Source organism: Patagioenas fasciata, chromosome 2 (genome assembly GCF_037038585.1).
Source record: "Patagioenas fasciata isolate bPatFas1 chromosome 2, bPatFas1.hap1, whole genome shotgun sequence".
In the NCBI taxonomy this organism is placed as follows: Eukaryota; Metazoa; Chordata; class Aves; order Columbiformes; family Columbidae; genus Patagioenas; species Patagioenas fasciata.
In genome coordinates, this window is record NC_092521.1 from 168,568,555 (window position 1) to 168,593,078 (window position 24,524).

The following is a 24,524-nucleotide window of genomic DNA, read 5'->3' on the forward strand; positions in this document are numbered from 1 at the left end:
TGGACCTCCCCAGTTTCCAGTAATGATATTGGAGGGGGGTTGTAACTGGGATAGGGCTGCAGAGGCCCCGATTCGGAGGTTTTGGGGGGCATTAGGGTCCTGCAGTGCTCCCCAAGCTGTTCACCATCAGGACTTCACCCCCCCCATTGTTAATTTTGGGGTGTTTAACAAAGCCGGGCTTTAATAAAGCCCAGCGGGGGTTTAGCAATGAGACGAACCACCGTTGGGTGCAGAGTTATATTTACCAGTAACAAATAATCCATACAGCGAACACGGAGCCCCCCAAGGTGTCCCCCGGCCCGGTGCCACCAGGGCTGGGGACACGGAGGTGGCAGAACCCCCCGGCTGCTCCCAGGACGCTACAAATCGGCCGTAGTTTCAGAATTAAATCCCATTTCCTATCAAAGTATAAAAAACACCGCCCTGTGAAACGTTACAGCGTCTGGTTTATATTCTCTGTATACAATCATGTCAAAAATAGGGGTTTTTTGGGGGGAATCGTTTCCAAATTTAAGTCTTTAATGACTTGAACATCCATGTGTGCGATTTTTTTTTTTTTTAATTGTTTTTAATCTGTAAATAATAAAAAGGCACTAAAACTCCCCCCGCCCCCGGCTCTGAGCACTCCCAGACCTAAGCTGGGCTTAAAAAGGAGGGAGATCTTGGTCCCCAACTCCTGAGGATGCTCAGGGGGGACCTTCCCCCCCGATTTCTCCTGCTCCCCAGTTTGTACCGGATGGGGAGGACAAGGGCTGGGGGGCCGTGCGGGATCGTACCGGGATCCCGGGATGCGCAGGTAAGAGAGGGAGAGGATGGAGGGATGAAGGGAGCACGAGGGTTAAAGGCACTGGGGGCGGGGGGGACGTGAAGAGGGGTTTGGGGACAGAAGGGATGTGACACAAACCTGTGCAGGGGGTGGCTGGATCCCCCCAGAGTGTTGGTGGGGATCCCCTGCCCCCTTTGAGCCCTGTCCTTCCCCTCATTGGGGCTTTCAGGTGACACGGGACCCCCCCAAACCCTTTTGGGTGTCCCCACGAATGGCACCTCACCCTCAGAGTGCTCGTCTGGCAGGGGGTGCAGCTTAAAAAAATAACTGTGTATTTATAACCGCTTGTCAAATATGTACAACAGGCCCCCCTGTGCCTCTGTGGGCCCCCCCCAGGTATTTTTTGGGGGCAGGATGGGGTTTGCAGCCACCCAAGCACGAAGCTGTGGGTGCAGCCGGGTTCCTGCTCCCACCGCAGTGTTGGCGGCTTCTCCTGTGGGTCCGGAGCCAAAATCTTTCAACGCCATTGAGAATCGGTTTAAATAATTCACATTGCGGTAAACTTCATTGAAAAACAGGGAGGAGGAAGAGGAGGAGGAGGAGAAGAGCAGTTACAGGAGGGACACCATGTGCAAAACTGTAGCTGACGTCTCTGTCCGGCTTCGCTCCCCGCTGTGCCGGTAAAACCAAACCAGTGAGAGGGCACCGGCCGCTGCTCGGAGCCATTAATGAGGATGGGAGGTTAATTACATCCCGGCGGAGCCCCCAAAACCTCGTCGGGGTGGCTCTCAGGAGGAATCGCGGTCCATGCTGCAGCCCAGCGCTTCGATGTCGTTGCTGATGTGCGAGATCATGCGGTCCCACTCGTCCTCCTCGGACGGGACCGACTGGTCGTCCGAGCTGCCGGCGGCGCCGTTGCCGTTGGTGGTGGAGTTGGAGGTGGTGCTGAGCGTCCGTCGGTACCTCCCGAAACTGTCCGTGATGATGCCGCGGCCGTCCTTCACCCCAATGGTCTCCAGGAAGTTCTCGAAGTGTTGGCTGTCCTTCTCGGGGATGAAGGGACGAAGACCTGGAGCGGGGAAGAAAACGTGAGGGGGAAAGCATCAGTGTTGGGAGTAAAGAGTCTCCAGCTCATGGCTGCCTCTCCCATTTCCACCCTGAAAACTGCAGCAGGACAAAAACCCTGCGAAAGCGGGATTTTCCAAGCTCAAGGATCAGCTGCTAAATCCTCACTGAAACATATTGCTCGGCTTTACTGAGCTTATTGCAGCAACCGGCAAATGCGGAGCGGCTGCCAAGCGGCGACTCTCTCCTTCCCCCTTCCACGCTTTGTGCCCTTATTGGCCAAAAATCAGGTATTTCCCCACTTTCCAGAGTCGGACCCTGCTCAGGGCTACAGTTCTGCGCAGAGCAAAACTCCAGGCACCCAAAAAAAAATGGAAAGGAAAACCTTTACAGGATGTTTCCAGCATCACTGTCGCACCAGCTTTGGTAGCCGTGATGTTAAAAGCAAGAAAACGCCTCCGGGTGGGTGACCCAGGCTGGGTCCCCACAGGTGATGCTCACCCAGGAGCAGGAATTTCCTGCTGTCCCCGTAGAGCTGCTTGAGGTTGATGCAGAACTCGTGGATCGAAGCCCCGTTGCGATACTCGTGCAGGAGCATCGCGAACTGCTGGATCTCTTGGGAAGAGAGTTTGGTTCGGAGCTGTGGGGAAGCACAGCACAGGTGTTACTGGTTTTTCACAGAATCCCAGGATGTCAGGGGTTGAAGGGCCCTGGAAAGCTCATCCAGTGCAATCCCCCCGGAGCAGGAACACCCAGCTGAGGTTCCACAGGAAGGGGTCCAGGGGGTTTGAATGTCTGCAGAGAAGGAGACTCCACAACCTCCCTGGGCAGCCCGGGCCAGGCTCTGCCACCCTCACCCCCAACAAGTTGCTTCTCCTCTTGCAGTGGAACCTCCTGTGTTCCACTTTGCACCCATTGCCCCTTGTCCTGTCACTGGTTGTCACCCAGCAGAGCCTGGCTCCATCCTCCTGACACTGCCCCTTTCCATATTGATCCCCAGGAATGAGTCCCCCCTCAGTCTCCTCTTCTCCAGCTCCAGAGCCCCAGCTCCCTCAGCCTTTCCTCACACGGGAGATGCTCCACTCCCTTCATCATCTTTGAGGTGGAAGAGATAATGGGAAGCCTGGGGAAGGTGTTTATTTGCTTTATTGCTATTTTATAGAATCATTTTGGTTGTAAAAGACCCTCAACGTTGAGTCCAACTGTTCCCCCACCCCACATCCCTGGGAACCTCATATTTGCATCTGTTCAACCTCTCCAGGGATGGAAGGTTGACAAGAGCTGTGGTGATGAACCAGCTCATCCTGATGTTCCTACACCCGTTCTGCACGCCAAGGGGGTGATCCCAAATACCACGAGCACCCCAAAGGCCAGAAATCCACCCACCGTCATCATGTAGTCCTGGAGCAGCTCGGTGGCCGTGGTGCTCAGCTCGCTCTCGCTCACCGTCTTGATGTGCGGAGACTGCTGCGTGGAGAAGGACGAGGGGGAGTTGTCACCCGCCTCTAAGGTTTCTGGGAAGGAACTGAAAGGCAAACAGAGCGTGAGGCTTCCAGAGCGACTCCAGCACCTTCTGCATCGCGGGGGAGAGCGGGGAGGAGTGTGGAGATGCTCCCAAAAGTGGAACACAGAGCACTTCAACTACAGTGCTTTGGTCACCCGCTGAACATAAAGCTCAATGTGAGCAACTATCCCCTTTAACAGTGGGGGGGAAATCTCAAAACACTTAATTTTGGTGTTAAATGTGCCATTTTCAAATAGCACCCGTCAATTTTAAACAATGGTTTATGTGTCAGGTTTTTAGCCTAAAAAATGTGATGGATGTTTTGAGCGGTCACGGCTTCAGGAGGGGAAAAAACGCTTCCAAAATCAAAGGTTTTGGGGAAAACATTTCTCCTGCCTCCAGCTGGACAAAGGCAGATCCCGGCTTTGCTGATGCAGGAACTGCAGACACATTGAGTACGTGACTGTCTCTGCAGTCCTGCGCAGCAGAACAATCCAGCCGCGGATTCTGCAGCGGCAGCGAGCGCAGCAGGCGCTAAAACCCGGCCCGCGTTTCAGCTTTTCAATGTGCAGAGCGCAGCGGTTCCTGCTCCGGGGGTTTAAACCCAGCAGCGAGGCTGCACTAATAACCCCGAGCGCTGAGCGAGCTCAGCGGAACGCGTTTGACTCACAAAGTGCTTGCTTCCGTTTCGTAAGATTCCTTCACGTCCACTTTTGTAGAAGAGTCGTCTGCAAGGGGAAGATTTGGGATACGGAGTTTGAAAGGCGGAAATGTGATTTTACCAGCATGTGACACACATAAACACATGGATTTCTGATGTGGATTTCACTGCAGAGGGACCAAGGTGCCTCCATTCACCACAACTATAAAATCACAGAACAGTTTGGGTTGAAGGGACCTCAAAGCTCATCCAGTGCCCCCCCTGCCATGACAGGGACATCTTCACCAGCTCAGGTTGCTCAGAGCCCGTCCAGCCTGGCCTGGGATGTCTCCAGGGATGGTTCATCCACCACCTCTCTGGGTACCTGGGCCAGGCTCTCACCACCCTCAGGGGCAGCAATTTCTCCCTCCTTTAGTTTAAACCATCACCCCTTGTCCTGTCACAACAGGCCCTGCTCGAAGTCTGTCCCATCTTTCTTCTGGGCCCCTTTTAAGTATAAAAAGGCCGCAATAAGGTCTCCCCAGAGCTTCTCTTCTCACAACTAAAGCGGTGAGAATCTGAAGCCACCGGTGATGATGGGGAGAGACCCTCAGACAGGTTCGGACGCGGGGACAGCCCGGACTCACCGCTGTGTAAGGACATGTGCCGCGTCGGCGTGGACGCCCCATCGAATATTGCTCTGTCCAAAAAGTCAATGGTGGACTCGGTGTAAACGATCTGGAAGACTTGGCTGAGAAGGGAGCACAGCTCCTCGGCGGTCACCTGCGGAGGGGACACAGAAGGGACACTGGGAGGGAGGAGATACCATGCAGTCCTATTCCTCAAGTCAGCTCCCTGGCTATAAAACCCCCATTCCAAATAAGCACAGGCAGCCCAAGGAGTGTTAAAGCTGAAAATTAGATGAGCAAAACTCAGCCCTGAAGGCCAAGGGTTCCTGCTGTAGGAGCACACGGATCAAGATCAGAATCTCTGGACTCAGACACCGATGAACCAAATTTCCAGGTCAGCATCAGGAAAAATGCCCTAATTAGCAAAACGCAATTGTGGGAGAGATTCGGTTGTGTTCACAGATTTCCTGAGGCTGGGGAGAGCTCTGGGCACCACCCCCATGGGAAACCATCTTCTGATCCCCTCTTGTGCCTGCACCAGGTCCCGGGGCTTTGGCGGGGACCAGGTTTCCTCCTCTACAAAGCCCAACCTGCACCCTTCAGTCTTAAAACTGAGCCTATGTGTGTTATACAACCTATGGCCAAGCAAGCGTCTGGTCACATAACAGTGGGGACACTTGGGGACAGCAGAATGAGGACACCCTGGGTCTCCACCTGAGAGGTTGTGCCCACCCTGGTCTAAAGGTGAGAAAACCTCCTGGTTGATCCCAGTCCCAGCGTCATCACAATCAGAGAGTGACTCTGGAGGCAACCCCGATGGGGGACAGAGATTTAGTCCATCTTACTTTGTTCTCCGTAGCCAGGACCACCAAGCAACAAGCTTCGACGGGAACCACGCCGCTCTCAGACAGCGAGCCCGAGGTGAGGGCTTTAGAGCTCTCGGCGCAGAGACTCTGGCTCGGGGAGATCCCGGGGTCCTGAGCTGAGAAAGAGAGACGTTGTGACGGAAAGATCGAGGCACTGAGTCCGAGCAGGCTCCCTGTGGGGACAGCAAAGCCACCAAAGCAGAAGAGCGATGGATCCCATAGACGGGAGATGATGTCCCACAGGAGGGAGCTCTGAGGAGCCCAAAACTCCACCTAAATGCTGCACAGGGCCAAAGCCTTTGAATGAAAACTTACAATTTAGAGCTGGTTTCTGACAGCTCTGTAAATTCACTCCCATGGCTTAGCCAGCCTCGGAAATCCAGCAGCAGAATTACAGCCTTCTAAGTCGCTTACTCATTTATTCTACAGCCCGTCCTTTGCTGTCGCGGGGTTTCTAATCCGCTAAGTCTCTGTTTGTTACATCCTCTAAGTAGCTCAGCCCTCCCCAAACCCTCCAGCGCTAACCCAGGCAGGTCTGGCACACACAGAGCTGCTGGGGAGGGATTCGGGGACCTCCCCACTGATTACAGGACATGAGGAGCGTTGGGAACGCTGGGTATCACCCTGGTTATTCAACACGGGCGTTTAGACACCCAGCACGGCGATGAAATCCTCCCAGCGACCTGCACAGCGGTTGGGAAGAGCAGGGAAGGTCCAAGACGTGGGGACCGGGCTGGAGAAGCTGCCTCTACCTGCTCTTCTCCACCTCGCTGACACCCACAGAATAAACTACACTTTAAGACCCCATTTTCCTAAGAATGAGTAAATGATGTTTCTCACAACTTACCCGTTTTCAGGACGACCAAGTGAGAGGAGTCGTCTCGGATGTAGGAGACGGAGGCGATGTCGTGGATGGGGACCCTGAGGATGAGATCTTCTCCATCCCTCCACACCAGCTTGATGTTGTAGGCAGAGAGACTGATGACAGCGTCGTGTTCCGGGGTCAGCTGCCCCGGCAGCTGGTGAGCTCTCTAAAATAAATGTATTTACAGTGATTTGATGAGCTGTTTTCACTTTGGTAACGGGACAGAGGGCACCAGTCAAATCATGACCCAAGGAAGCTACACAACCCCTTTTTTGTTAACACAGGCTGAGCGCTCACCTTGGCGTTATCGATCAAATGCAGGATTTCCGTGCGGCTGGAGGGGTTCAGGTACCCTGGGATGGACGTGAGTTGACCTAAATACTGGTAACAAAGAACCAAACCGTTACCGCAGCACGTGCGCACTAAACACGCCAGCTACCGCAACAAAGGCACCATCAACCCCGAGCAAAGGGCTGGCGGCCCTTTGTATTTACGAGCTGCTAAATACACCTACGTGTGGGAGATTCCTCGTGCCTTTAGGTTATAATAATGCTGTATTTAGTTCTAAAGGAGCCCCGGCCCCACCGGTACCTTCACTTCTTTCTCGATGTAGTCGTTGAGCAGGACGTCGGGCTCCACGCGGTCGGGCAGAGCCACCACCACCGTGTGCAGCGGCCGCCGCTCCGTCACCTTCTCCTGGGCTTTTTTATCTCGGCCTTTCTCGCCCTTCAGGAAGACTCGTTTGAAAGGAGACACTATTCCAGGCTGGGGAGACAAAAGGACGCGTTGGGGTTAAGAAACGGGGGGAATTTTGGCACCAAAATGGGGGGAAACCAGCAGCAAACCACCCCGTGGACACAGATTTAGAGCTCTAGATGCACAAGCGCACGATCTTCCACCAAAAAGCCCTTTCCTGCAACATGGCACAAAAACACAAGTGCTGGTAAGAGCCCCGCTATCCAAATGGGATGTTTTTTCCCCCAAAGTCATGCTGTCCAACCTTTTAGTTAAGAAGGAATACAAATATATATTCAGATTAAGAGTGAGCGACGGCCACACAACCAATTCCTCCTCACCTTGGCGTGACTTTATATTTCACCCAAGCATTTACAGAGAAGAATTGCAAAAGGCAACAAAGATGCTGCAAAGTCATCCGAGGTCTCGGGGAGACCCAAAAACACGGGTACAAGCCCCAGGACACAAGCTCCCCTGGCAACAAAACAGGTTTTTGCGCTTCCCGAACCACAAAGCGTTGGGTTTGGTTTAAAATCAAGAGCCAAAGTGCAGACGCGGGCTCCTGGCTATAGAGGGAGCGTCAGCGCCGTCCTTGGACGCCGCACACGGAGGGACCGATCATCCCATGCTCGTTTTGTGCCGCGGTCCACAACCAAATCACCTTGGAAACCACCGTCCCTCACCAGATCCTTCACCTAAACTGGAGGAGACCACATTTGGTGATTTGCCACCACCATGTGGTGTCTCTCATGGTTCAGCTGCACACGTGGGGCCACGAAGCAGCTTCAGCCTCTCTTGGTGCTTTTCTCCAGCTTGAGAGATCTACAGGAACAAGAGATCCAAGGCAGATGGAAATAGATGGAAATGGTTGTATATGGATGGGAAAGCGGGATGGAAAAGCTCCAGGTTGAAGAGTATTCATCAAATCCCAGAGCCAACCAGGCACCGCAAGGACGTCGGGGACAGCCCGGCCCTGAAAATGTCCCCTGGAGCAGGGAGATTAAAAATAGAGCGAGTTTGTAGGACGAAAGGGACGGAGAACACGGCTAAACGATGCTGGCCTTGTAAAGCAGCTCTGCTTCCCGGCAGCAGGACCAAACGTGGCAGATTTTAGGGGTATCACCCCAAAATGGGGCATCGACCCACGCTGCGCAACCCCGCCAGCTCCTGCCAATGGGCCGGCGCCGTTCCTGGCTCCAGAATGAGGAAAATTGGTAAAGAAATAGGGCTTTTGGCCAAAACCAAAGCGCAGGGCTTGACCCTGGCTCTGCTGCTCCCACTATCAGGGTGTGTGACCCCCAAACCTCAGTATGTGATGATCATCCCACCAGACTGGTTCTTTTTAGGAATCAGAAGCGGAAAGAGATGCAGAAACGCCCGTCAGGTTGGGAAGATGCTGCGGAGGGACGGATTCCCCGTCACCCCGAGCTCCTCGGGGGATTTGGGGACCCCAAAGCCGAGGCGGAGGTGCCGCTGGGCCTGACGCGAGGCGGAACAACCAACTTCTGCATTTCGGGCAGCCGATGGAAACCCAGCACCTACCTCGTTCTCCATCGAAGCAGCCGGGACGGCGAGCAGGACCAAACTGCGCCGGGCTCACCAAAACCACCTCCCGAGGCGCGGGAGAAGCAGCGGTTACGGTCGTTTTGGGGGCTCGCGAAGCCCCTGTCGAAGGGCCGGCAAAGCCGCGAGCTCTGGCGCACCAGGAAGCGCGATAACCACAGTTTCCTTCTACGCGCGGCAAGAGCGACGCGATAGAAGCCGCTGATTAAGAACCGGCGAGATTCGGCAGCGACGGGGACGCGCGGAGGTGGGTTTTGCAAAGCTCCGTCCCATTCTCAGCTCCCAGCCATGCAATCCCACCTCCTGCACCCCGAAAACCCTGCAAATCCCCCCAAAATCCTTTGCGCTACAGCCGGGCTTGAAATCACAGAATCACAACATCTCCAGTTCACGTGAGTTTCTAACCCTGGTTTCTCCTCTGAGTTTCAGCGCTATTTTGTTCTCTAACATCTATTAAAACCAAGGGCTGTAAAGCTTCTCAGGGCCCTTTAAGCATCACGTTTGAAAAGCCAAGCTCAGAAATGAGGTGAAGAGCTCCCAAGAAGCGCTTTGGGAGAGCACAAAGTGTCTGAGCGAGCCTTGCTGGGCTCCAACGGGGGCTTAAGAGTCGGGCCCAGAGGATAAACACAAAGAAGCTGCTAATTTCACTAACGAAGAACCAAATTAACAGGGCGAAGGTGGTGATTTCCCCAACGAAACCCACACTTCGAGGGGCTGGAGAAGACGCACCCCAAGGCCAACGTGGTTGCTCCTCAGGGTCTTCTCCTGCTGACACCAAAATTGGGGAGGAAAAGAGTCATTTTATCTACTTAACAAGGCATTTAAGACTAATTGAGACAGAGCAGCTCAGGGCTGGGTGGTGCGGGGAGTTAAATGAGTTTGCAACCTCATTAATGCCCCAATTAAGCGCTCACAGCTCCCTGCACATCCCCATCAACATCTCACAACACTCAGGCTTCTAAAAGCGCTTTATTTCCCATTTGAGGATGAGCTGGGAAAGAATCAGGGTCCGCTGGATCATCAGCAGCACCTGCTTCACGGGGGTTTGCTCAACCACCCCATCACTTGGCATTGGAAAGCCCCCAAAAAGGCATTTCTGGGGAAAAGGAGGATTTAAGCTTCATCTACATTGTTATGATTCTGGCTGGAGGATCTTTGGGGAAAATTTCTTGGGTTGTTAATCAGAGTCCATCCACTTGTATCCATCCAAAAGCCAACGAGGTTTGGACAGCCCTGTTAAACAAACCCTCTGGGCGGACGGTGAAGGAGAAAGAGCATCATTGCTCTGGTGGAAACGGCTTCTTAATCCCCTCCGGTGGATTATCTCCAAGGCACATTTGTAAGGCTAATTCTCCCCCAGAACATCTGTATGGGGATTAAGGGATCCCCAGCTCTAACTGGTCACCGGGTGCCCGCAGCCCTAATTAGCAGCGGGGGAAATAATTAACGCAGCCCAAAGGGGCTCAGGGTCGGCTCGCTGCAACGAGGACATGAAGAAAAGGACCATGGGGTGCGTGTGACAGGACAAGAAGTCACGGGAGGTGCCTGTAATAAGAAGCTAAGGAACTAAAAAACCACATTCAGCATGTTTAGAGAAAAGTGAGATGTTAAGAAATCAACTCAACTAAGCTCCACGCGGTGATGCCATGAAAATATGGGCTCTGGGGGTTCGGCTTTGCCTGGGCACGGCTTGAGCCCCTGTACTCTGGGAGCTGAGGGTCCCTGCAAGAAATAAAGGGTTTATTATCAATATTTCATTGCTCCACGGAGAAATGGTGCAAGAGTTTGTGCGCAGGGCAGCGGTGCAGTCACCAGCCCTGGAGGGTTGAATGGATGGAGATGAGGTTCTCAGGGATGTGACTTGATCTTGAGGGGCTTTTCCAGCCAAAACGGTTCTGTGATCCTATGCTGCCTCTTATCCTGGTGCTAGGAATTGCCTGGATCCTCCTCCTTCTCCTCCCCCCCTCACAAGGGGTTTATATATGTTAAAACATCCCCCTGAGGCTCCTTCGGACCCATTTCCCACAGCCTCTCCTCACGCAAGATGCTCCAGGTCCTTTGCTGGATTCGCTCCAGTACATCCCCAGCCCTTGTACTGGGAGCCCAGTGCTCCAGGATTGTCCCCAGTGCTCCAGGATTGTCCCCTAGGGGGCTGGTGACCGTCCCTGCCATGGGGACGTGCTGCTGGTTCATCTTGGTGCCCACCAGGAGCTTCTCTGGTCCTGGACCAGAACAAGGCAAGAGGACTCAATCACATACCAGGAGCAGTTACAGGCGTTCAACCTTCTCTACATCCTCCTGTGCCTGTAATTGGGTTTATTTTGACTTATTTTGAGGCTGTTTCAGCGCTGCCCAAGAGGCAGGACCCTCTCCATGTTTAATTGCAGAGATGGTTTCACTGAGGAACATAATCTGGTAGGAAAACAGCTTTCAGTGATATGGGATGGTCCCCACCAACCCTGGACCCCAAAAGAATCCATTCAGACCCCACCACTATGCAAAACAACATGTGGAGAGCTCAGAACTCTGCAGGAGCCACCCTGGGAAGCTCCATGTCCATCCAGAGGATTTGTCCCCATTACGTGTCCCTTGCTCCTTCCTCCTCACCCCAATGCTGGGTCCACAGCACCAACACCACAGCCCACCAGCTACACCTGCCCAAACCCCTTTTATTCCATTTCCCTCCCGTTTTTGTCACCGGGAAGCATTTAATTTATTGGTAAGCTGGCACTGGGGAGATTTATTTATATGGGAAGCGCAGTGAGATGAGGGTGGGTTGGGATTTGGTTCGAGAAGCTCCAGCGCTGAGCTTGGAACGGGGGTATCGCTGCAGATGAGCTGCTCTCCTCCCCACAAGGACATCCGGACGCTAAAACATTAAATCAAACCATTATTCAAGGGATTCGTGTTTGAAGCCAAGAACCATTTCAGCTTTTTATGGGCTTTAGTGAAAAGCTATGGTGAGAATTTAAGTGGGGGGTGTGGATAACGATGGCGGGCATGGAGTCAAAAATTAACGAGAGAACAGGAGCTGAGGGGAGACAGGGACACAAAGAAACGGCCTCAAGTTGCCCCAGGGGAGGTTGAGGTTGGATCTGGGAACAATTTCTTCCCCAAAGGGCTGTGGGGCATTGGAACAGGCTGCCCAGGGCAGTGCTGGAGTCACCAGCCCTGGAGGGCTGGACAGACGGACAGGAGGTTCTCAGGACATGGGGCAGTGGGATAACGCTTGGACTCAATGACCTTAAAGGTCTTTTCCAACCAAAATGGTTCTGTGGTTCTATTTTGTCTCTTGTCCTGACACTGGAAAGAGCCTGAATCCTCCAGCAAAGCGCAGGGAACATCTAAGCGAGGACACCAAAGATCACCTGGGGACCTGCAGATCTTCCTACGCATTTGATGTCGAAGCTGTGCCTTCAAACAAGGGTATTATTAAATTTAAGCAACGTAGAAGCACCATTTTCCTAAAAACAGTGAGCTGGAGCCCAAGTCAGGCTTAAGTAAAACAAAAAATGTGGCAGCTCAAGCCTAAAGGCAACAGTTGCACAAACCCGCTTCCAACCCAAGGCTCAGCTCCGCAGTTTCACGCTCAGACAGCCCGGCCAGCTAAGCCGGCTCCAGCCTCCCCGACAGGAGTTTCCTCTCAAGCAAGAGGAAAGGAATTTTCCCTGGTTATTTTTAGCAGAGCCCTGGTCCTCCTCCCAGAGAGGTTCCTAGGACAGGCTCAGCTGCTCCGCCTGTGCTATAAACTCCTGCTGAGCTGATCCATCTGGAGCAATAGGCCAGGTTTAGCGGTTTGTAGAGGATCCTCCGAGCAAGCAGCTTCGTGCTGAGTACAAACAAGATGGGAAGGCATCAACACAGCCTCTAAGTCTGGTACTTCCTAAGCCAGGCTTTACCCCAGGCTGTTCCGTATCGCAATAAAAACAGCTCAGGATCTCACAAAATAATTACAGCTCATGGGCTTGACTTAATCTCTTGCTTCCCGGTTTTGGGAATCCACACCTGCAGGAGTGGACAGAAGTTAAGTTCGGCTTTAATTCTAAGCCACATTGAAGCCCTGCAGAGAAGAAACAGATCCCTTATTTCCCAAGAACGTCCTTTGCTGCCTCTCGCCCTCTGCTGTGTGTGATGTCGAGGGTTCCGGCCTTTGGCTGGAACCCACAGCACCCAGGAGGGTCCCCAAGGGCCACAGTGTTGGTGACAGCTGCAATTTCCACCTTTTTGCTGATATTTGTGGAGGAAAACAATAAGATCAGCTTATTTGCAGCCTTATCGGCATGAGGAGACCAAATCACTGTTTCTCCACAGTCGCCAGGGTCCGGCCAGAATTCAAAATTCAAGTGTTTCCCTGTTTCTGCAGTTTTTAGCCGCACATACTGCAACAAATAGAGGACACAGGATGAGTTCAGTTGTGCATTAAGCCCCATTCTACTCAATACCATTAACATCAGCCACCTGCAAAAAAAACAGGTATTTATGTCAAGAATTGAACCTTTAGAACCATTTTTACAAGCAGGGTGCAGAGGAGCAATCACTAATTAGCCTGATGCGTTTCCACCTGAGGTCTCAGAACAGAAGCCTTCAAACACTCGCCGTCTTGCTGAATTTAAACATTTGCTTCACATCTCCAGGCTTTTTTTGCCCAAATGAGCAAGAGATCGATAGTCCAGGGGTGGACAGACGGACATGAGGTTCTCAGGACATGGGGCAGTGCTGGGTGGGTTATGGTTGGACTCCATGATCTTGAGGGGCTTTTCCAACCAAAATGATTCCGCGATCTGGCCCAAGCTACGCTGGTAAAACACACTCATGTCACAGCACATAAAAGTGGGTAAACTGTTCATCCCAAAGCTCAAGAGCGCTTGATACGGTGTTTTACTCCAGGAAAGCCACAAAACTCTTCATTAATGTAACCAAAACCGCTTGGTCTTGCACAAAATGAGTGTTTTGTAACACTGACCACTCCGAGACCTGGAGCCCAGGAAAGAAGTGGCATCCATGGGAATATCTGAGCTTCCCATTGAGCCCCAGGCTCATCCTCCAGCACAACCGCGTGAGTTCCAGCCTGCAGAAGGTTATTCCCATTTCTGCATGGTGAAAGAGAAGAGCTGAAGCACCCAGACCTGTAATCACAGACTTTACGCCGTCTGCTGAGGAGATCGTTTCACAGGGCAATAAACTTTGCTGTAGACATAAACCGCCCAGCAGGTTTTGGTCTAGACTGTCAGCTCAAGGATCTGGGGAGGTTTCTGGGAGGAGGAAACAAGGTCTGGTTTGTTTTAGCGTGTTCTTTGGGATGTCTCGCTATGTATTTTCGTCAGCCCAAGGAGCCAGAATCCCTGTGTTAAAAATGCACATTTGCACCTTCACGTCTTTGGTTTCTTCTGGGGTCACAAACCACAGGTAGCCCAGGGGGCACGATGGAACCTCCTCCTCTTCCCATAAAAACAACAGATGCAAAGTGGCTCCAGCTTCTCCAGGAGCCCTTGGAGAAAAGGCGGTTGTGATGCCCATGCACCAATAGACCCTCTGCAATCAGTCACTGCAAGGCCACTTATCCAGGGCTGGTGGTGACCAAGGAGCCAGCAGCAGGAGAAGGTCCTCGAGCTGCTTTTCCACATCAGAACCACTCAAGAAAAGCCATAGAGATGCCCAATGTACCATCTTCATGCTTGGCTGCTAAGCTAAGCTGTGCAGGTAAAGCTTAGTGGGTTAATAGCTGTGAATATTCAGGAGAAGTCGGGCAAGGTCAATTCTTTCGAACAGTCCGCTCAAAAATCACAAATAGTTTGGGGTAAAGGGACCTTAAAGATCACTGAGATCCCACCCCTGCCATGACAGGGACATCTTCACCAGCTCAGGTTGCTCAGACACGTCCAGCCTGGCCTGGGATGTCTCCAGGGATGGTTCATCCACCACCTCTCTGGGTACCTGGGCCAGGCTCTCACCACCCTCAGGGCAACAATTCCTTCCTCATGTTACCACCCTTGGAGATGTTTAAAAGATGTGGAGATGAGGTTCTCAGGGACATGGGGCAGCACCAGGGTTGGGTTAATGGTTGGACTTGATCTTGAGGGGCTCTTCCAACCACAATGATTCCGTGATCATGTACAACTTCCAGCACAGAGGAGAACAGAGGAGTCATGTGCGGCAACTTGTGTCCCCACAGCTCTGGGGTGACTTCCCAAGCTGTTTTAAGACACCCTAAAACTACCTCCTCCCAAACCCAACTTCTCCCATGCACAAACGGTATTTTCCATGACCCAAACCAGCTGAAGACGCAGCAGCACTGATTTTGCTGTCACCGAGCACCAGTTACTGGCCAAGTTCGTCCTTGTCCCCTTAACACATCCCGGCTCTTTCTCCACACCAGGCTCTCCAGAACATCCAGGGAGATAAACCCTCCCAAACCCAACAGTATTTTAAGCTATGGCATCACAAGATGAACGACTTCTCCAACTCTTCTCAAAGAGGCGCCGATTTAAGAGATATCGAATACAGAACCACGCTAGTGCGGCCGTCATGGTGTCTCCTGCAGCACCCGGAGCTCGTTCCTCTCCACCAAACAAAGCTTTTGGTGGACAGATGGTGCTCATCCCACCAGAGCTCCAGCATCACCAGCTCCACCAGCCTCTTTAACAGCAAAATTCCCAGAAATACACTTTTCAAGCCTTTTCTAAGGGCCCATTTGTGCCTGGTGTGAGGAGGGGAATGGGATGAGACCTTCTCCTTTGGGCAACACCAAGCAGGTCACATCTGAGGTGACTTCCATGGGGGAAAGTCCTCAAACCCCTTCAATTTTATTTTACCTCCCTGAGCTATGCACACACCCTAAGGATGTTATTAATTAATCCCTCTCACACAGTTTTAATGAGGCTTTGGCTTTTCATTCCTGCAAGTAAAAAACGTGGAGCACCCAATGCTCCCCCCCAAGAGCAACGTGAATTATCTCCAGCTGGAAAACACTTCCAAGGAGACGGCATGGGAAGCGTGTTGGGAAGGGAAGCCCCCGATCTGCTTTAGCACTGAGGTCCCTCCCATCCCCACCACAGAAACACAGCTTGGGGATGATCCACCCCAGCGCTGAGGTTCTCAGGGCCTGATCCTCCTCCGAAGAGGCAGCAAAAGCAACAACCCAACAGTTGCACCATGTCCAGATCTTCACCTTGGCTCCGTCAAGTGCCGGAGATCTTCCACGTTTCCTCCCTCTCCTGCGAGCTGCTCTCCAAAGACGCTTCGCATCTCAAATTAAACCAGGAAAGGTGGCCGTTTCCTCTTCTTAATAATGGAATGACTTTATTTTCCTAACCTAACAAAAGCAGGGAAGCCCTGACGTTCACTTGGCCAAATTTCACATGAATCAAACTACATTTGCAGAGACATCTCGAGAAGTCTCTAATCTCTCTTTTGAAGACCTGGGCTTACCAGATAGGCCCTAAATCCTCGCCTGGTCAGGCTCCCGCGCGGGTTTAGCCATCCAGTGAGCACAGATGCCGGCACCAACCCCTTCAAGCGCTTTGGAAATGAAGTAGAGGAGCCACACTGCAAATAAACAGCTCTCAGGGACGTGATCATGCGTTTACTGGAGGGCAGGTGACAAGGCAAAGGGGGACTCACCCTCCTCTGGGGTCCATCCTGCTCTGATAAAGAGATTTTGGAAAAAAGCAGGGATTTAGGAATCCTTTTACCAGCCGTATTCCAGCCCAGATGGGGAAGCAACAGCTCTCGTTGCCCACAGACAGGTCAGCCACGCTCCGACCTTCGTGCTTCGCAATGAGCTCGGCAGCTTCATCACTTTCCTTAAATCCTTTCACCACTTCACTCAAAGTTCATTTATTTACAGTCCTCCCTGCCCTGCAAATACAGAAGCCTCCAGCCCTCCCATTTTGCCCAGTTCAGCCACCCAGAATGAAGAACTGCGTTAAGGAAATGACATGAGCTCCCCTTACACTACAGAGTGTAATTAATCCCATCTATTTCATCCTCTAGGTCTGATTTTACCTGCCCTTGAGGCACCAGGGACACCAGGGTGGCTGTGGTGACGTTACAGCTCATTGTCCCTTGGAAACAGCAATAGAGCTGATGCACTGAATTTTGGTTCTGGGGAAACCTTTGGGTCTTAAAAACAAAGCATCAAAATAAAGATTAAGGCAGGAAGCAGCTGTAAAATGAGTTAAAAATCCATATTTCAGGCTCCTGGCACTGCCTGTTAAGCGCTTTGCTGGTGTTTGAACTGGTCCCACCGGCACAGAGTTTTCCAATTCCTGGTGAGGAGGAAAGGGCTGTAACGCTTCAGCCTGGAGAAACAAACTGTTCATGAAGCAAAGCACAGGGTGTTCGACTCCCGCCCCATCAGAAATGAGGACAGGAGCTCTGCAACCAGACTGACCGACCTCCTTCGAGTCTCCTGGTTTAAACCGAGATCCACCTCCTCGGGAAAAAGCTCCACACACGCAATTATCAGGGAGTGTTCCTGGAGTTGGGGGTGAGGATCATGAAGCTGCTTCGGAAAGGACAGAAATGGAACAAAGTCACCCAGAACCTAATGATCCGAGACTGGGAGGACAGGCTGAGAGAGCTGGGGGGTTCAGCTGGAGGACAGAAGCTCTGGGGAGATCTTAGTGCGGCCCTTCTGTGCTTAAAAGGGGTCCATAAGAAAGATGGGGACAGAGTTTCGAGCCTGTTGCTATAGGACAATGGGTGATGGTTTTAAACTAAAGGAGGGAGATTTTGACCAGATATAAGAAGAAATTATTGCCCCTGAGGGTGGTGAGAGCCTGGCCCAGGCACCCAGAGAGGTGGTGGATGAACCATCCCTGGAGACATCCCAGGCCAGGCTGGACGGGCTCTGAGCAACCTGAGCTGATGAAGATGTCCCTGCTCATGGCAAGGGTGGGATCCAAGTGATCTTTAAGGTCCCTTCAACCCAAAATATCCTGTGATTCTATCAGCAGAAGACTTACAAGCTCAGCTGGATGCAGAGTTCAGTTTCAAACACATCAGCCTGCTCATCTCTGGAGAAGTTTGCTCCTGTTCCGCTCTGTATCCACAAAACCTCAGCGATATCTTGGTCACACCGAGCCCTCAAGATACTTATTGCACCCTCACTTTGGCTGGAAAACACCCGCATGGGTCAGGTTGGACAATTAGCACAGGTACAGGGCACAAGCCTGAGATAATGAACAGGAGATACCATCAGTGATCAGCACCAGACCACAAGAACTCAGGCAGGTGCATTTGGGCACCGTGAGCCGTAGTTGTCACTGAAGTGTTGGCAGCCAAACCAAAAATGGGCATAAAACCAACTTCCCAGGTATCAGCTGGTTGTGACTTTGCTTCCAGCAAACTCCAGCTGAACCCTGGTTGTTGTTCTTCCTACAAAGCAGCATTTGCTGATGGATTTTTAGCACCTTCTGCAGGCCAAGTGTAAATGGGACCCGAAGAGCTTTGCTGAGCATGATGCTTGAGGTTTTCTGTGGTCACCGAGAACACCACTAGACCTGTGGTCACCTCTCAGCACAGCTGTTGAGCCACGTTAAACCCTGTGGTGCTGCAGAGCACACTCTTCCTCGACTCTTCTTTCTGCTGTGACTAAATGCCAAAGCGAAAGGATCAAAAGGCACTAAAGGCTGATATGGCTTCGTGAAAAGTAAAATAAATGAAGATTAAGACTGCGTGAGGCTGAAACGCTGCCGTGGGAGCAGGACGACACAGGCTGGGGAAGGAACCTCTGCAGAAGAGCCACTTTGCTAAGTTACCACTTGAAAGGTTTGTGATTCTGGTGGTGCCACAGCAAACCTGGGGGCTTCTCGGTCACATCCCTGGAGAACAGGGCTCTGCAGCCTGTCATGGATCCACAGAGACCACCCTGGGTCTGAACCACATCCCACAGGGCAGAGCTTGGTGTCTATCAGCTCAGCCAGCCCAAGGAGCCCCAGGTAGTGTGCTGGAAATTGGGAAACCACTCACATTCAGGGGGGTCTCTGCACCAAAGAGGCACCATCATGTCCCAGGGTGTTGCTCCCGCGCGGCTTCAGGCTTGAAACAGGCTGCACCTCTGCAACACAAACTTATCTCCCTTCTGGGCGTTACACACACAAGAAGATGTCAGAGGCTCCGGTGCTGCTCCACAAAACATAATAAATCAGGGCTGCAGGGTCAGGGATACCTCACGCCTTTATCTGGGGCTGCAACCAGACTGGTGTCGGGTCAGGGCTTCCATCATGGAAAGTTTTGCAGAGCACAAGTTAGGCTTTTGAAAGCTGCTATCGCTCCTTCAGCCGACGTCTTGTGTGAGCAATGCAGCTTTGGGAAGCTTGAGCTCTGTCTGCCATTCTCTCACCAAACAGCAAAATAACTACTTACCCAATTACATGGTACAGTTATTTTGTACTGAGCAAAAACCACAACAGCAAAACTATTTCAACCCAGGCATGCGAGGAAAAAAACCCAAACAAAATCTGTGTTACGTTAAGCGCTGCTGCAGGATCCATCCTTTCCTGCACCAGCCTGGGCAGTGGAGCAGCAGTTTGGTTACCAGAGCCTGAAGGTCCAAAGGAGGATCATTAACTTGCACAGTTGTGAAGCAGCAGTTTGGTGAAGGAGCTGGAGCACAAGTGTGATGGGAGCGGCTGAGGGACCTGGGGGGTTCAGCTGGAGAACAGGAGCTGAGGGGAGACAGGGACACAAAGAAACGGCCTCAAGTTGCGCCAGGGGAGGTTGAGGTTGGATCTGGGAACAATTTCTTCCCCAAAGGGCTGTGGGGCATTGGAACAGGCTGCCCAGGGCAGTGCTGGAGTCACCATCCCTGGAGGGCTGGACAGACAGACAGGAGGTTCTCAGGACATGGGGCAGTGCCAGGGGTGGGGGAACAGTTGGACTCAATATTGAGGGGCTTTTCCAACCAAAATGATTCTCCAGCTGAAGTCAGGATAGCGCTGTGACTGAAGCAAAGCTTTGTCCTCCCCAGCGCCTCCAGTCCCAGCTCTGTCCATGTCCTGGTGCCAGGCGGCACCAGGGGGACGCGAGGATGCTCAAGAAACAGGAGGAGGAGCTGGGAGCTCTTGCTAAAGCAGAGCCGGCCAGGATGAGAAAGTCTGTTCTTTGTGGTGGGCGAACACCAGAGCCCAGGGACCTGGCAAAGGGACACTGGTGAGCTGGTGGCAACACCTACTGAAAACATCACTAATGCAAGGATAGAAATGAGGCTGAGAACAAAACACTTTGGGTTTGTCTGCAGGCAAACAGCTGGGCAGAGGCACAGAGCCTGCGCGGTACCGCACCTGCTCCCACCCAGGAACACCCCACAGAATCACCAAACTCTGACCCATCCACCTCACAGAGCTGACAGGAAAGCCAAGAGGGTTCTCAGGACAACAGTGACCACAAGCTAAGGTCCCTGATCCGAGATGGGGGAAGGAGATTTGGAACGCATCCCTGTTCCCAGCCACCACACCAGGCTTCCAGTGTCCCTATTCTGGGGACATGTATTGTGTCTGAGATGTGTCCGTGTTTCCTCCCTGCCCCTCGAGGCCCAAAGCCGCAATAAAACCCAACTGTCGAACACTCAGGATGATCAGGAGGTGCAGACCCAAGTCCAGGAGAGAAGCTGCTGGAGATGTCACAGCTGCCACTGAGCTGGAAGAGTCACCCACCAGCAAGGAGAATGTCCCACCAGTGTCACAGAGCCCTGGGAGAGACAGAAGCCATGCCCCAAGCTGCAGGACACCCACCCCAGGTCCCTGTTCCACCCCAGACAAGGTAGAGATCTCCAAGGACAAGACTCAAACAAACCCTACGAGGAGACAGACTCAGTCTGAATTTCAGCCGGGCGAGTCTCAACTTTCCCAGGCCCTCAGAACCACAATGAAGTTTAATTTTTGAAGTAAATGTTTAAAACCACTGCAAGTTGGATGAGTAGAGCTGCACGGAACCACAAGCGCCACCAGAACCATCCAAACCTTCGTGCCAAGTGGTGCAGCAGCAGCAAGAAGATGCCACCACCCAGAGCAGAGCACAAAACTCATTTGAGGTCACCACACCAGAGCCCCATCTCTCCTGCCCCTTTTCCCCCAGCCCACCAGCTTTAACCCCACATTTCCCCCGCTCCAGACCTCAAGCCTGAACCCCAGATGATCCCACCTCCATTCAGCCTCTGTTCCTCCTATTCCAGGAGATATTTTTGGCTTCCTCTGGAAGAAAAAGGAAGCACTGAGAGGAGAAACAGAGCAACTCCCTGCTCAGAACGGGGCTGAGGCCAAGAAGAGCAAGGGCAGGATTGTCCTGCTGAGCACCAGCAGTTCACAGGAGAGCAGCTGCTAAAACCAAGCCTAGCAGGTCAGGCAGCTTCCACACAAAGACTTGGATGATGAGACAGGTCTCTGAATGAAAAGCCCATTTCCCAGCCCCGAGGCCATGCCTTCAGAGGGAGCGGGGATGCAGATTTACTCCTTGAACAGGGTCACCTTAAGGGGGGTTTGAATGTCTCAGAGAAGGAGTCTCCACACCCGCTCTGGGCAGCCTGGGCCAGGCTCTGGCACCTCCCAGCAAATAAGTTTCTCCCCATGTTCAGATGGAGCCTCCTGTGTTTCAGTCTGTGCCCGTTGCCCCTCACCCTGGCGTTGGGCACCACTGAACAGTCTGCTCCATCCTCTGACACCCACCCTGAGATATTGATCATTGATCACATCCCCCTCAGTTTCTCTTCTCCAGCTCAACAGCCCCAGCTCTCTCAGTCTCCTCATCACAAAGACGCTTCAGACCCCTCAGCATCTTTGTGTCCCTCCCTGGACTCTCTCCAAGTAATTCCTTGTCCTTCTTCAACTGGGGAGCCCAGAACTGGACCCAGAACTGCACATTCCCAAGGAACAAGCAACAGCATGAGAGGAAATGGCCTCAAGTTGCCCCAGGGGAGGTTGAGGTTGGATCTGGGAACAATTTCTTCCCCAAAGAGCTGTGGGGCATTGGAACAGGCTGCCCAGGGCAGTGCTGGAGTCACCAGCCCTGAAGGGCTGGACAGACGGACATGAGGTTCTCAGGACATGGGGTAGTGCCGGGGTAGGTTATGGTTGGACTCCGTGATCTTGAGGGGCTTTTCCCATCAAAACAATTATATGAAAGGGGTTAAATACCCCTCAGTGCACCAACTTCAGAACAAGGTGTGAAATGATCGAACGTCAGGAGCTGGAGCTTTACCTCAAGGAGTCACAACCCACCTGACAAATTTCCTCATCCCAATAGGGCCAGGAGAAGGCCAGGGCTGCAGCATCGGCTCTTGGAACAGAAAAGAGCGGGTGACAGAGCCCACGGGAATGATCGTCACACACTTGTTTTAGCTGCGAGTACAGAACCGAGTAGACACAGGTGCCTTCATTAGCCTAAAAACCTCCCAGCGAGCTAAAAATACGGATCCTGCGTTCCCCCAAGTGCCCTAAATAAATGAAATCATGGCAGAACCACTTCTGAGGCAAAAGAGTCAAGGAGCTTGTGTTGGAGTAACCACTCTGACAAAGAAGCTGAATATTCAGGATAACAAAGAAAGATCAAGAGGTTTGTCCTATAAGCACAAACTCCCACCGAGCTGCAACTTCCAGCTCAAACCCTCAATATTTTTATTTTTTAAATATATATATTAAGGCAAGGGTTCATCCTGAGCTTCAATAAGAACCAGCTCTACTTCAGTTACTTAATAACCACCTCACTTCCCCCAAAAAAGCTTCTCAGCTTCCCATTCCCTCCCACAAACACCAGCACAAAACTGTCCAAATCCTTCGGCGGGGAGCGAAACAGACTTTGGAGTTACAAGCTCAGTTTTGGCAGCCGTTTCCCCCATGATCTGCACGAGGAGGAATTGTTGGACTGGCCAATATCCTGAACATTAACCGGGATTTAAAACCACAAAGAATTCACAGATCGGGAGCAGCTTTACAAGGACGATCTGGCAACGGCTGGAGCGGCGGCTGGAAGAGGCAAACGGAGCCAACATCGGGGATTTGGGACATATCCCAGCTGGAAAAGTCAGGAATTTAATGCAAATCTCTCACGACATCGCCAGAAAATTACCTGAGAAAACCATAAAAGCATATTGTGCTGCATCACCTACGCATTTGAGAGGTGATAAGAAGAAACCAAAACCGAAACAACAACTTTCCTTAGCATGAGGGTGAACATGGAACAATTGCTCAGAGAGATTGCAGAGTCTTTATCCCTTAAAAAACATCAGCAGTGTGGTCGTAAAGCACCATTTTCTAAAGTAAAAAACCTCTGATTCCTCCCCAAACAGCAGAAAAACCCCACTTTACAACAGGGCCGAGAGCTGATTCCAGTTCTACAAGATATCACTTTGAATCTATTTTATTTAAGTGTCGCTTCCAGCCCCTGCCTACCGCAAAAAATGGCATTTACTTACTCCTAAAGTTACTCTACAATTATCCACAGCCCTGGGAATGAGCGCTTAGAGCTGGTTCTTTCTGAAAACAAGAAAATTCCATGTACAGATGAGAAATCTCTCCTCCCACCCATACTGCTGGTCCCGTCACACCACAGCCAGGTCACCAGACATCACAAGGTGGTTTGATTTCCCAGCTCCGGATCTGTGGGAAACTCCCACTGTATCTCCAGAAAGAACAAACATTCAATATTTCCCATTCTGGGAGAATTCTGAGCATTTCAAACCCGAGTTCCAGCAGGAGACTCTGCTGCCACCTTCTGAGATCATTGTCACTGCATGTGCCATTAGAACTACTGAAAATAGCTTCTTTTCCCCCCAGTTATGTCACCAAGTGAAGGGAAGGGTTTATTTTTCCCACCCGCAGCTCCAGCTCCGGCTTTGCCTCCCCCACACGATGCAAAAATAGGTTTTAAACAAGAGAAACCAGAGCAGCCTGCTCCCATTCAAGGCTCTTCCTGACTACAGTTGACTCTATATATATATATAAAAATATACATATAAACCAGACAAGTGCATACAGCACAGCCGGTTTAGCACAGCAACCAGAAGACAACACAAACCAGCGCCGTTTCGGGACATATTTTAAGATGTTTTATTAATCAGTCGCCTCTTTTGCAGCCGGGACAGAGAAGCAGGAGGTTAAATCAGCCCCTGACCGGTACCTGGACACACGGGCAGAGGAAACTCATCCCGGGGGAGGGGGTGGGAAGGCAGCGAGGTGACAGCAGCGTCCCCCAAAAAGCCCGATGTTGACACAGAAAACAAGTTTTTTTAGCTAGGAAAACGAGGCCCCATCCCGGGAAGACATTCAGCACAGACAGGGCTAAGCCTGAAGACACCCCAGGAAGAAAATAAGCGTTAAAATTATAGAAAATAAGCTTTAAAAAAGCCCAGAGGGGCTCCAGCCACCTCAGGCCCCTGGGCTGTGGGTCACAAAGGGCCCGATCCTGCGATGGGGCTCAGGAAAAGCCCGGCCGTAGGGAGCACGACAAGGCCCGACGGTGGCCCCACAGGGCCGAGAAGCCCCAGGGACACCCGGTTCTCACCTTTTTGCCTTTTTTTCCCTCCTCCTCCATGTCTCCGGCGGCGGCGGCCCCGGCCCCCCCCGGGGCATCCCCGCAGCGGCCGTGCCCGCCCGGCCTGGGTGCGTGTGAGGGCCCTGGCTCACTGCCCGGCGGCGGCCATAGCCCTGCCGGGCCCCGTTTCCCGTTCCCGGCCCGTCCGGAGCCGCCTCAGCGCCACCGACAACTTTTCAATCCTGCCGCCATCTTGGGCGGCGGCTTCCCGGCGTTCCCCGCGCCCCCCGCACCGCCCGGAGGACTGACGTCAGTCCTCCCCGCCTCCGCATGCGCCGAGCCCGCGGGAATGTGGCCCCGCCCACTCGCTCTCTATGCGAATTGAAAAGCAGCAGGTAGAATGACCACGCCCAGCCATCTGGC

The 24,524-nt window shown here is 52.4% G+C and overlaps 1 protein-coding gene across 1 annotated transcript; it reads right to left on the reverse strand.

Annotated features, from left to right (window-relative positions):
* Positions 1 to 223: 223 nt before the first annotated feature.
* On the reverse strand, positions 224 to 24,243 carry CCM2 (CCM2 scaffold protein). The gene is made up of 10 exons (XM_065831713.2): positions 24,132 to 24,243; positions 6,927 to 7,100; positions 6,633 to 6,716; positions 6,318 to 6,501; positions 5,450 to 5,586; positions 4,623 to 4,758; positions 4,006 to 4,063; positions 3,218 to 3,356; positions 2,333 to 2,471; positions 224 to 1,835 (listed from the first exon to the last, which is right to left on the reverse strand). The coding sequence occupies exons 1-10, from the start codon at positions 24,159 to 24,161 to the stop codon at positions 1,555 to 1,557; spliced, it is 1,362 nt and encodes a 453-aa protein (XP_065687785.1). The 5' UTR covers positions 24,162 to 24,243; the 3' UTR covers positions 224 to 1,554.
* Between the last annotated feature and the right edge of the window lie 281 nt (positions 24,244 to 24,524).